This window comes from Pezoporus wallicus, unplaced genomic scaffold (assembly GCF_028554395.1).
Source record: "Pezoporus wallicus isolate ANWC-B61680 ecotype Strahan unplaced genomic scaffold, APGP_CSIRO_Pwel_v1 contig_8057, whole genome shotgun sequence".
Classification (NCBI taxonomy): domain Eukaryota; kingdom Metazoa; phylum Chordata; class Aves; order Psittaciformes; family Psittacidae; genus Pezoporus; species Pezoporus wallicus.
In genome coordinates, this window is record NW_026637044.1 from 1 (window position 1) to 12900 (window position 12900).

At 57.2% G+C, this 12900-nt stretch overlaps 1 protein-coding gene across 1 annotated transcript; it reads left to right on the forward strand.

Moving 5' to 3' along the window:
- On the forward strand, window positions 1–12846 carry FASTK (Fas activated serine/threonine kinase). The gene is made up of 10 exons (XM_057402795.1): window positions 1–77; window positions 537–1149; window positions 2972–3442; window positions 4014–4162; window positions 4399–4615; window positions 4753–4912; window positions 5293–5384; window positions 5783–6419; window positions 6540–6654; window positions 12313–12846. The coding sequence occupies exons 2-10, from the start codon at window positions 582–584 to the stop codon at window positions 12397–12399; spliced, it is 2496 nt and encodes an 831-aa protein (XP_057258778.1). The 5' UTR covers window positions 1–77; window positions 537–581; the 3' UTR covers window positions 12400–12846.
- Window positions 12847–12900: the final 54 nt, after the last annotated feature.

The window sequence follows — 12900 nt, forward strand, 5'->3', positions numbered from 1 at the left end:
ATGGCGGACTCGGTGTCCGGGCGACGCTGAGCGGCCGGGGCGGCGGCGGCGGGACACAGCGCGGCCGCGAGCGCCATGTAGGGCCCGGCACTGTGGGGCACGGCTGGGCCCGGCGGGTGGGCATGGGGGAGCCCCGGGTTCGCGGTCCCGTTGCGGCCCGGTGCTCCCGGTACCGTGGAGGAGCTCTCGGTGCGGCCTGGCCGTACCGGCCAGGGATCTGCGTGCGCTAGGGCTCCTGGGACAAAGGGAATCTGCGGGCCTCGGGAGAAGGGATGGGGATGGCGGAGGGACGACATCGGGGTGGGGGGGAGCACCTGAGCAGGCCGGGGGCCCGGAATAACGGGGCCTGTGCGGGGCGGGGGACCTGGTGCAGGGGGACTCCGAGTGCAGGGAGCTCAGAAGTGGGGAGTGTATGGGGCAGGTACCCCTGCCCTGAGGTGGATCTGGGCGGGTGGGGGGTCCCGGTGTGGGCTCTTTGTTACCCCTCACCGGCTGTTGCCGAGCTGATCCCTCTGCCGCCCTCCTCTCATCCCCAGGGTCTCCCGGTTCTCTGAAGCTTCCCGAGCCGCCCTGCCCTCGCCATGCTGCGCCTGCTGCCATGGCTCCGTGCTCTGACCCGGGAGAGTGTGTGGCCTGGAGTCCTGCAGGGCCTGGCTGCTGGTGACCGGAGCGGGGCCGGGATGTATCCCACCTGCTACTGTGCCGGCAAAGCGAAGCAGCGGGCTGTGCTGCTCCCCTTGGACCCCTATGGCCATGGGCTGCTGCACACCTTCCCCCCAGATGCCTACAGGACTCGAGGCCATGGCAAGAGGAAGAGCTGGAACTTCATCCACGAGAAGATGAGTTATGACACCTTCTTCACAATGAAGCGTCTGATTGAGCGCTCCCGCAGCGTGGGGGAAGTGCTGCGGTGGGTCACGCAGAATCCCAGCAAGGTGTCTGCCAGCCACTACCCCATCGCCCTGCACAAGCTGGGCCAGCTCTTGCAGCAGCAGCAGGGCCATGCTGCAGTGAATGGGGAGAGCCGTGGGCCTGGCCAGGTGCTGGAGCAGCCAGAGTTTCAGACTCTCTGTCAGGCCATTATCAGCGGCTGCTCCAAGTTCGATAACTTCAGTATTGTCAACTGCCTGTATGCCGCTGCTGCACTGGGTGAGTGTCTGGGCAGCCGGCGTTGGCTTCTGTGGGATCACCCACAGCAAATGGGGAGGTGGAGGGCAGTGGGGCAGTAGAACATGGGCCAGCATGTGGTCTGTGAGGTGAAAGGAAAGCTGGCTTGTCCAGCTGCCATGGAAGGAGGAAGGATATACTGAGACAGGCACTGGTGTCTGGGTTTGTGTGTGGATTAACATGTGATGGTGGCTCTGTGGCAGATGGAGCTGTGCCCTGTGAAGGAGGAGGAGGCTCTGCTTGGGGTTGGAAGGGTGGACTGACTGCTCAGGGAGGAGCTCAGCTGGCTGCAGCAGTCAGCCCGAAGGGCAGCCAAAGTGGTGGCCAGCGCTGCCTGGCAGGATGTGGGATAAACCACTCCTCGAGTTTTGTTCCAGCCCTGAAAATCAGGGAAACATCTGAGCATCAAAGCGTGTGATGCAAGATTTTGGCTAAACCCTTTGCAAGCTATTTGCCCTGTGTCAGTGGGCATTTGATATTCAGGAGAGAGGGTTCAAGGTGGTTTGGGTTCCTGCTCAGCAGCAGCCCCTGGGCATTACAGAGCCTCCACTGGGCTGGGGACCCCCAAGGGCCCTGCAGATCCTCCTGCTTGCTCTGGCAGTACCAGGGTGCCTGGCAGGTACCCCATGGTGCATGCCTTCCCACCCCAGTGGTTCCTGCCAGCCCCATGCACACGTCTCCTGCCATTCTGTTTGCTTTTATCTTTCCCCCCACTGCCACTGCACGCTGGGCTGAGGCCTTGGCTGAGCTGCCTGGTGCCGGCCATGAGTTGATGCAGTAACTCTAGATTCTGCTGGAAGGGGGAGGGAAGAGGTTCCTGTTCTTCCCTGCTCTGTCTCAGTGCTCTGTGTTTGTTGACGCTTAGCTCTGGGCTGCCAGGCGCCTCTCCCCTCAGCTGGGCTCCCCCCTGGCCTGCTCTGGATTTGACCCACACTTTGTTCTCTGTTAGTCGCCCTCCCCTGCTCACCATGCTCACTCGCTCATTAATAAAAACACTCACCCGCCTCTTCTTCAAGGAACAAAGCAACTGCTCAGACCAATTCTTCGCTTTCCACCTTCTGGCTGATTTTTGATTAATGATAAAACGCAGCGACTTACCCCATGCTGCCTCCGTTGCTTTAAAGCCCTTTTGAAAACTGAAATCTCATCAGCTGGCTCAGGAGAGCAGTGGGCTACCAGGGCCTCATACAGTGCCTAATGCTCCGTGTGTCTCCTGGACATATCTCTCCTGACACATGGAGGATGGCCTTTGCCTTTTTCCTGTGCACCTGGCCTCTCGTCTTTCCCTGGTTGAATAATACACCCAGAGCTGGGGGAGAGCATTTTTCCCAGGAGTCAGGTTTGAAAGACTAAAGCTGCAGTAGGAAAAGGGAGAAGGCTGAAAATGTGAAAGGATTAGTTCCCATTACACAGAGACAGGTTTTATTTCAGTGATGTGTTGATTTATTGTTTGTTTTCCAACCATAACTTTTTTTAAAGTACCTTTAGAGGTGTTTTATTTGTCTTTAAGAAGTTGGAGAGTTAAGAAATAAACCTCACTTTTGCAGATGAACTAAAGGACTTCCATTTTGGCAGAGCAGGGGGTAATAACCTAGCAGCTCCACGTGATTTTTTCTGTGGTTCAGATGCCCTCATATTCTGGTCAGGCTTTGCCAGACCGGTCCCTTTCCCACCTTTGATTAGATCACTGACATGGCAAACATGTCCTCTGGCTGTAGTCTAGTGCCTGAGCCTACGAGGGCAGTTGTGTATAGTGAAGATGGGAGATGGAGTCTGGACGTCCCTCATCCCTTCCCTGTCACAGGCCTCCCTGGGGAATCGCCGCTGGTGCGAGTGCTGGAGGATGAATCCCGGAGCCGCCTGGGCCGCTTCAACCAGAAAGATGTCTCCATGGTGTTCAGCAGCGTGATGAGGCTGCACCCATCCAGCCCCCACCCCCTGGTTGAGTCTTGCCTCAGCAGCTTGGAGCGGCACCTGGAGAAGGAGCGGCACCCCCAGACCCTGTTCCTGCTCCTTTCCTACTACCGGCTGCGGGCACAGGCGCTGCAGGGACACCCGGCCTCCGACCAGCAGCTGATCAACAACCGCAAGATCCTGCGCCTTGTCAGGCACACACTGGGGCAAGTGAGTGCCATGCGGGAGCATGAGCTGGCCCTCTTGGATGAAATGCTGGCCCTGTGTGCCCAGGAGGCGAACAACAAGGCCCTGGAGGCCATCTTCAGCTCTCAGCTCTTCTACGAGAACCGCCAAGAGCGTTTCATCCGCAGCATGGCAGGTGAGGGCAGGGTCTGCCCAGGCAGGGTCCTTGTCCACTGTGTGAGCCTCCGCCCCAGTGCAGGGGGGTCCATGCACTTGGCAGTCTTGGAGCCTCCTGTCCTGGCCCCAGAGGACATCTCGGTGTATGACAGCACCAGGGGTTTATGCTGAGTGCCAGGAGCTCAACACCTTAGTGAGGCTGGAGCGGGAGATGCTCTGTGCTGTGGATGTTCTGTCACTCACTTCCCAGCCTAGTCCTTCCAGGGTTCGGAGCCTGCCTTACCTCGAGACTGGGAGCAGGCTGTTTTCAGTGGGGTTTCTAGAGAAGGGACCCCATTCTGTGTATATTCCAGCTGTGTTTCCTGGTGTGCATGTGATGGGATTCTGCCTGAGCCTCTCACAAGCCACATAACTTAAAGGTTTTTGGAAGTCTTCTGAGTTTCAGGAGAGGTGGCTTTGCTCTGGGTCTTGTTATATCCCACCTGCCTGCACTGCCTTTTCTGCCCAGGCTGTAGTGGCTCCTGGAGAGCCAGAGTTGAGCCAGAGCCAGGCCTCTCTGATGATACCCTGCTGTGGTTTGCCCTGTGCAGAGTGGCTCCCCAGGAAGGCAGAGAACCTCACCCCCTACACCATGGCCCTCATCGCCAAGTATGTGGCCCGGCACCGGCTGCGTGAGCCACGGCTGCTTGATACCATCGCAAACTTCCTCCTAAAGCGTGGGGAGCAGCTCGACAGCAAGGTGAGTGTTCACCCCATGCTGGGAGGATGCCTGGGGCCGGCTCCAGAGCTGCCCTGGTGCTGGGGAACCATGTCACTTCTCTGCCTTTGGGCTGGTTCTTCTTGCTGGCAGGAACCAGGATGTGCTCTGGTTCTTACGGGCTGTGAGAGCCTGTTCCTGCCCAGCTCTGGACAGGTTTGTCCTGTCCTTTCTCCCACTGCCTGGTCCAGCCCCACTCATTCTCCTCCTGCCCGCAGGTGATCCAGAAGCTGGTGTTTCCCTTCAGTCGCATGAATTACCGCCCATCCAACCACAGCGAGCTCTTCCCCAAGCTGGAGGCCATCCTGGAGCAGAAGGCCGGCAGCTCACCCCTGGCGACCGTAAACATCCTCATGTCCATGTTTCAGCTCAGCCATTTCCCACAGACCGTCCTGCACCAAGTCTTCTCCCCAGCCTTCATCACCAATGTTATGAGTATGTTGGGCCATTTCCAGGCATCACAGCTCAGGGCTGGGGTGGCAGCAGGTTTGGGAAGCACTGGAGAGACCAGGAGCGTGGCTGGGGCAGCAGGAGCTGCCTGGCAGAGTTTAACACCTATCCTGTCCCCATAGGCAGCCCCTACGCGTTGATCGTGCGCCGCTACCTCTCACTGCTGGATGCTGCAGTGGAGCTGGAGTTCCACGACTACAGCGGCCCGCGCCTCGACCCGCGCTACCGCGTCCTCATGTTCGAGCATGCCCTCACAGCTGACGAGGCCAACAGAAAGTACAGGTCAGTGCTGGGGAGCGAGGGGAGGGCTTCCCCAGGGGTGCCAACCTGACTGCCAGTTCCACCACTAAACCGTGGCCCTAAAGCACCATGTCTGCAGGTCTTCTAAATACCTCCAGGGGTGGTGAGTCCACCAGGTCCCTGGGCAGCCTGTTCCAGTGATTGACAACCCTTTGGGGAAGAAGAATATGCTGGTGGTGTAACAGTATGGAGAGGAGCTTTTCTGCTGAATGAGCCCAAAGGCTTTCCTTATTTCCCACTCCCAGAGGCCTCCATGACTCTGCACAGATGTGCTCAGAGGGACAGTGTGGGTTGGCGGTGCCTGAGGGGGCAGGATGGGGGTTCTCCCTGTTGCATCCTTTGACTCTTCCTTTTCCCCTCAGTTACAAGGGGCTGGTGGCTGAGGCCCTGCGGCAGCTGGTGGGAGAAGAGTGCTATCGGCAGGATGAGGTGCTGCCCCCAGGATACTGCACAGGTAGCTTGGCTGCACTAGAGCAGGGCCATGGCTCCCAGAGGAGCTGGCAGTGGGATTTGCGGGGCTGTGGGCACAGTAGAAGCCCTGCAGCTGCCTGAGTGCTTCAGGGAGGCCTGAGGGTGGTAGCTTATTCAGGGCAGAACTAGATTTGGCTGCTTTGTCACCACCTTCCCCATGACACTGCTTTCTCCCGGTGCTTCAGGATGAAGCTTCCCAAGCTGCCCTACTGCAGGAGGGCTCAGCTGGGCTAGTGTGGTAGTGGGGGGTTCCCTCTGCTTTGCTGTCTGCTGAGCTGGGTGGTACAGTCTCCCACTCTGGGACACGTGGGGTCTCCGAGCACATGTCCCATCAGTAGAGGGGTCTCAAGTCTGGTGCTGATCCCTGTTCTCTTTCCGTAGACTTCTTGCTGTGGATCAACCGCTCGGGCACTGTGCTGCCTCTCTCCCGTGTTCCTGCAGCTTCCAAGGCTCCCTCTGTCCACACTACAACATCCCCTGCCGCCATCTCCTTGCGCTCGAGTGTCCTGGCCCTCACCTCAGACTTGCAGGACTTTGCCCCGTTTGCTCCAGAGACACCAAGCAGCCCCCCAGGATCCCGGGAGAACAACCTGGCTGGGAGGTTCCTCCCCACACTTTGCCCTGCTCCGGGGGGGCCCTGCTACCAGCCCCCCTCAGACTATTACTGCAGCCTGAGTAAAGAGTCTTCCCTGGAGAGCCAGGGCAGCTCCACGTTAAGCAGCCCTTCCGAGTGCCTCTCCGCACAGCCAGCTGGCACCCCTGACTGCTCCCCCAGGGGCACCTCCGCAGCCACGCTCTTCCAGTTCCCTATCAGCAAGATCCTGGAGGAGGAAGAGGAGACTACTGCCAGCTGCACTGGCCATGATCACAATTGCTTCCAGGGGGAGCAGGCACAGGAGGAGACGGAGGAAAGGAGTCCCCCCACCAGCGAGGATGCCTGCCCTCCACCCTCTCCGTGCCGGCCCAGCCCCAAGCGAGGGCCAAGCGATGGCCTGCAGGGAGCTGAGATGATTCAGAGGTACCAAGCTGCCCTTCATCCTCTGCTGTTGTGGGGACTGGGTGGCACTGCTGCCCATCCTGCCTTCAGGGTCTGTGACATGGGTAACACTGTCTTCCTCCTCCTCTCTGTCCTCTGCAGGGTGGTGCTGTCGGTCAATGACAAGTGGCATTACTGCCAGAACTCCGATATCCTGGTGGGCTCACGAGCCATGAGGGACAGGCACTTGCGACTGCTGGGCTACTGTTTAGTTCAGGTAAGAGAGGGACTGCCCCCTTCCCTCCCCCAGGCAGAAACTACCCATGGCCCTGCGGCAAGATGGGCTAGAGAACTGGCACCTCCACTGCAAGCACTCCCAGTGCCAGCCCTCCTTCCTCCTTCTGTGCTTGCTGCTAGCAAGAGGAAGCAGTGAGTCATCTTCACAGCTACTTTTTGCCCTCCCTCCCCACACCAAGACTTTTTCCATGCAGCTGGTGGAAAGCAGGGATAGGGGCACAGCCCCTTGTGTCCACTGGTGCTGCAGGAATCCTGGTGTGGAGCTGAGAGACAACCAGCTCGCTAGTCAGGGAGGGGGAACAGGGGAACACTGTCTCAGCCTGGATTCAGCAGACACATCAGCTGCAGGGCCTCTGGGTGGAAATGTAGTGAGGATTTAGCTCAGGCTGATACCCTGCACTGTGATCCAAGCTGTGGGTTCTGCAGCATGCCTCTGGCCGCTGTGGTGGAGGTGAGGCGAGGCCAACCTCCATTTGGTGCCGGTTTTGGAGCCCTGGCCTGTTTGCGTGCAGCCTCTGGCTGGTCTGTGGCAAGAGCTGTGAATGAAGGCCTCGAGGCTTCACTGACACCTTTGTAATTGTCTTTGGTAACTTCAGGCATTGTTTTGAGGTGTGCAGCTTCTGCAAGACTCTTTGTGAGGCGATTTGTAACTGGAGGGTGGATCTTTCTGAGGAAAACAGAAAGGCAGGCCTCTCATTCCTGTTTACTTCTCCACTTCAGGGGTCACCTGAATTACAGTCATAGGTCTATTAAGCAGTCCCATAACCATTTGTTAAAGCTTCTTGCCTCCCTGCTGCTGACGTCACTGTGTGCCAACATGAAGCTCCTCCTCATTTCATAATTTGCAATGTACGTAGTTCAGAAGCCCTTTGTTTATGCATAGCTTCGGCAGTCCCATGACTCACAGTGTGGTATTTCCTTGGAGATCCCTTGGAGATCACTGCAGGGCAGTGCAGCAGGCCCAGCTCTCCCGTGCAGCCCACCTTGGGTCTCCCTTGTGCTGGGCTTTGGGATGAGCAGCTGTGGGGCTGAGCAGCTTTGCTGTGGAGGAGCGCTCCCAGCTGGTGCCACAGACTCTCGCTGTGTGTCTGGGCTCTGGGATGCCCTTGGCTGGGGAAGGTGCTTGACACAACTGCCTCCACTCCCAGCTTTGGGCCACTGCGTCCCACAGCTGCCCTTGCTTGCCTGCCCTGTGCTGCACCCGCAGCAGCCAGGGACCATGCTCACCTTGCCCAGTGTCCATGTCCTGCCTCAAACCATCTATGGTGACCATTACTGCGTGTGTCAGGGCTTTTCCAGGAGAATGAGGCTGTGACCAGCAGTGTCCCTGAAGAGCAAGGCAGAAGGGCAAGAGTGCAGGCAAACAAGAGCTATCTTGCAGTATGCTGTTAGGTGTCAGGACCTGTGTGACCGAGGCTCTAGAGCTCCTTTGTCCCCTCTGCTCAGCATGATCATGGGACAGCTGCTGCTGTGGTCAGCTCCCTTTGGGTGTGTGAGAATGGCTATGCTGGTCCCATCCCCTCTAGTCCCTCTCCAGCAGCAGGCAGTGACATATCCTTGGAAAATGAGTCAGACGTGGATCACAGATAGCCTGAGAACTCCTGCACCTGCCTGGAGACCTGTGTTTGATCTTCCCGATGGCCCTCTTCTCTGTGAGCTTTTTATACCTCTTTGAGCCTGCTCTCTTCCACACCTGTGGTGTCCGGTGCCAGGCAGCTCCAGGCACTATCACCTGCAACAAGCCCTTGTTTGTTTTAAGCCTGTCAGCTCAGCTGACGTGTGCTGCTGGGTCTGGTACCACGAGGGAGAGAAGAGCAGCTCTGCGGTCACCACCTTCTACATTTGTGTTTCCAGAGTTGCTTCCCCTTGGCCACCCCTTTAAGATGAAGAACCCCAGGCAGTTCAACTTCTTCCTGAGCTGAAACTGCTTCACAGCTTGCAGGTTGTTCTTGCTCATCTCATTTGAGGTTCATTTCCTCTTCTTCTGATAGCTTTACTACATCTCAGAGTAGCTTAGGTTGTCAGGAGCTTCTGGAGATCACCCAGTCCAGCCCTGGTTCACACAGGCAGGATGCTCAGTACCATAACCAGTGGAGATTTGAATGACTCAAAGAGAGGTTGCTTTCTGAGTAATCTGGTCCAGGGTCAAGGCCAGTGCTGCTTTACCCTCACAGTAAAAGAGGTTTTTCTTAGTATGGGCAGGGGTGTGTGTGTGTAGCTTAAGTGGTGTTTCTGGTGGTTTAGGTTTGTGCCCTTGCGTCTCTCTCTGTCACTGGGCACCACTGAGAGTCTGGCTCCGTATTGTTTCCGACTGCCTGTCAGATATTTGCACATATATAAGATACCCCAATCCTTTTCTTCTCCAGTGCTGTCAGCCTCTCTTTGTATATCACATGCTGTAGTCCCCTGATCATCCTTATGGCCTTGCACTGGATGTGCTCTGGTACATCCATGTCTTGTTCTGGAGAGCTCATCACTAGACACTTCAGTTGTGTCTCACCAGTGCTCAGTAGCAGACAGGGATCCGCTGCCTCCCATAGAATCATAGAATGGTTATGGTTGGAAAGGACCTTAAGATCATCAAGTTCCAACCCCCCTGCCGTGGGCAGGGACACCTTACACTAAACCATGTCACCCAAGGCTCTCTCCAACCTGGCCTTGAACACCGCCAGAGATGGAGCATTCACAGCTTCACTGGGCAACCCATTCCAGTGCCTCACCACCCTTACAGTAAAGAACTTCTTTATATCCAGTCTAAACTTCCCCTGTCTAAACCCATTATCCCTTGTCCTATTGCTACAGTCCCTAATGAAGAGTCCCTCTCCAGCATCCTTGTAGGCCTGCATTCAGATACTGGAAGGCTGCTATGAGGTCTCCATGCAGTCTTCTCTTCTCCAGGCTGAATAGTCCCAACTTTCTCAGCCTGTCTTCATACAGGAGGTGCTCCAGCCCCCTGATCATCCTCGTGGCCCTCCTCTGGAATTGTTCCAACAGTTCCATGTCCTTTTTATGTTGAGGACACCAGAACTGCACACAATACTCCAGGTGAGGTCTCACGAGAGCAGAGTAGAGGGGCAGGATCACCTCCTTCGACCTGCTGGTCATGCTCCTTTTGATGCAGCCCAGGATACTGTTGGCTTTCTGGGCTGCAAGCGCACACTGCTGGCTCATAGGGAGCTTCTCGTGGACCAACACCGTCAAGTCCTTCACAGGGCTACTCTCAGTCCAGTCTCCACCAGCCTGTAGCTGTGCCTGGGATTGCTCCGACCCAGGTGTAGGACCTTGCACTTGTCATGGTTAAACTTTACGAGGTTGGCATCAGCCCACCTCACAAGCGTGTCAGGGTCCCTCTGGATGGCATTCCTTCCCTCCAGGGCATCAACCGAACCACACAGCTTGGTGTCATCGGCAAACTTGCTGAGGGCGCACTCAATCCCACTGTCCATGTCACCGACAAAGATGTTGAGCAAGACAGGTCCCAACACTGATCCCTGAGGGACACCACTCGTTACTGGTCTCCAGCCGGACATTGAGCCATTTACCACAACTCTTTGGGTGCGGCCATCCAGCCAGTTCCTTATTAACCTGGTGGTCTGGTGCTTTTCCTAATGCAGCCTGGGATGCCACTGGCCACCTTTCTCCAAGGAAGCACTGCAGGCAGGTTTCTTCAGCCTGTTCGTAAGTCCCTTCTGAAGGCAGCAGACCCATCTGGTGCACCAGCCTCTCCTCCCCATTTTGTACATCCACAGCCTTACCAGGGCTGCACTTGGTGCTTGTGTCCAGGTCGCAGATGAGGACACTAAACGGTGTTAGCGCCATGGTGACTCCTGGGTGTGCAGCATGTGACTGGTCCAGCTGGACACGGTGCCTGTGCTCACACCTCAGCCATCTTTACAGTTGATTTAGGGCCTTCTCTTGTTGGCTGTGGCACTGCCATGTGTCTGCTCGCCTGGCGCTGGAGTGCCTGTCATGCCTGGCATGCTGCTAAGTTGTCTGGGTATGTCTGTGTGATGGTGCCAGGGCTGTGTTCCTTGGATGCTGTTGATCCGTGGCAGTGGCAGGTGTGGATTTGTTAGTGTCTCTGAGCAGGGCTTCCTCCCAGGAGAGCCCACTCGTTCCATGGCACAGCAAGCAGGGGCTGCCCGTGATTACTGCAGAGGATGCTGGAGGGCGACCCCTCATCAGGGACTAGAGATGGGACAAGGGGAAATGGGTTTAAATGTAAACAGAGGAAGTTATAAAACACGTTAGGTATAAGGAAGAAGTTCTCTGCTGTGAGGGTGGTGAGGCACTGGAAAAGGCTCCCCATGAAAGCAGCGGCTGCCCCATCCCTGCCAATGTTCAAGGCCAGGCTGGACAGAGCTTGGAGCAACCTGGTCTAGCAGAGGGTGTCCCTGCCTGTGGCAGGAGGTTGGAACCGCATGAGATTTAAGGCCCCTTCCAACCCAAAGCAGTCTGTGATTCTGTGACATTACCAGGTCTTGTACCCAGCCCCTTCCTTGCCTCCATCCTCAGCCAGTCCTGTGCCTTCCTTCCACCCTTCTGGCAGACCGGCAGTGTCATTGCAGGGTCACCTACCTTAGACCCTCCGCTCTCTCACAGATGCTCTGGGGCTCATGCTTTCCAAGGCAAATGTTCTTTTCCCTCGTGGTCCTGGCCTTTTATTGACAGCAGCTCTTTTCCCTTGGAATTTTCTAGGTAAGGACATGCTCCTTCCTTCCCAGTACCCTGCCCGGAATAATGGCCAGATTTGATGTTGCCACAAGCCCTGTCCTGCGCTGGCAGTTCTTGCTTCCAGCCTGTTGTTTGAAGGAGCTTTCTGTGCTGTTGATGCTTTTGTGGTGCCTGCGGGGCAAGCCCACTGGGGAGGCAGACCCCACAGAGCTGGGCCATGAGGAAGGGAGCATGAAGCAGTGCAAGGAAGTGGCTCCATACAAGAACTGCCAGAAGCACTGCCAGAAGCCTTTGGTTCAGACTTCCTGCAGCCAGAGGACTTGGTTCCTTCTCCCCATGCAGAGTTAGCCGCCGTCTTCACCCCTGGCCTCCATGGGACTGGGAGAACAGCTCCTGTCTGCAGCCTGTCCACTATCCTGCGGCAGTTGCAGTTTGTCTGTGTGCCATCCCACTGGCTCATCTGTGATGGTCACAAACAGGTCCTGGACCTTGTGTAGCACCCATGTAAGGATCTGGCCTTTCCACAGAGTCCCTGGGTCATCTGTGCCAAGTGTTCTCACCCTGTCCCTTCAGGATGCCTACTATTAGCCCTGTTTCTCAATATGCTGGTGAGAAAAAGCTCCCTCTGTTGCAGGCGTAGGGATCGGGATGGGGCTGCCTGTGGATGCAGGTGCTGGAGTGGGCAAGTAGGTTCAGGGCTGACATGCTGAGAAGGCATGTCCCTCACTGGGTAGCCCCCTCACTTCTTCTGCCCTGCAGCAGGGAGATGCAGCGCTGGGGCTTGTCAGCTCCTCCTTGTGCCTTCCCTGCCCTTGGAAGGAGCATCGCTGCCCTCCTTCCCTAGGAAGGGACCCAAGCCCTAGTTGTTCCCCCTTGCCATCGCAGCCAGGTGTCCTAGTCGGTCCGGCGCTGGGTGCTGATGCTGGGGGGGCTACTCTGACTGTTTCTCCTCGTCCACTTTCAGCTGCCCTACACGGAGCTGGAGAAGGTGAGTGGCATCGAGGAAGCCAAGCACTACCTGCGGCAGAAGCTGAGGGAGCTGCGCTTCTGAGGGACAGATGCGTTGGTCCTGGGTGGGGAGGGGGCAGAGTGGGGAGGGGGCGGCAGCTGCTGCAGCCCATTTCCCCTGGTTAGGGGGGGATAGAACTGCCCCCCATGCTGGGGGGAATGTGGGGCAAGGCTTGGGCACCTTCTCCTTGATGTGGGGCTGGGGTAGTGTGAGATTATTTATTGTGTTAGCAGGGGAAGGGGTATGATTTGGGTGCATAGGGGAGTCTTTGGGTGCTGGGGATGACGGGTCCCACACTGCCCCCCCCCAGCGCTGTCTGCAAGCATTGCTGCAGCGGGGCCTGGCCAGGTCTCCTGGCAGCTTTGGGGGATCCCTGTGCTCCCAGCACTGCTGTGGGAAGGGAGGGCTGGGCCTGGCCCCCACTGCGGGGTCCCAGGAGCCGTGACAGACCCTGCAGGGCCAACGGTTTGCACAGGGGGGGCTGCTCCCTGGGCCCTGAGCCGGGAGGAGGGGGGGGCTTGGGAAGTGGGGGGTTAAATTTAC

Bases quoted from the DNA above. Each gene is read 5' to 3' on its own strand.
- FASTK (XM_057402795.1), top strand. From the start codon at position 582: ATGCTGCGCCTGCTGCCATGGCTCCGTGCTCTGACCCGGGAGAGTGTG. The intron at 1,150-2,971 runs GTGAGTGTCTGG...TCCCTGTCACAG, and splicing joins GTATGCCGCTGCTGCACTGG to GCCTCCCTGGGGAATCGCCG. The intron at 4,913-5,292 runs GTCAGTGCTGGG...TTTTCCCCTCAG, and splicing joins GAGGCCAACAGAAAGTACAG to TTACAAGGGGCTGGTGGCTG.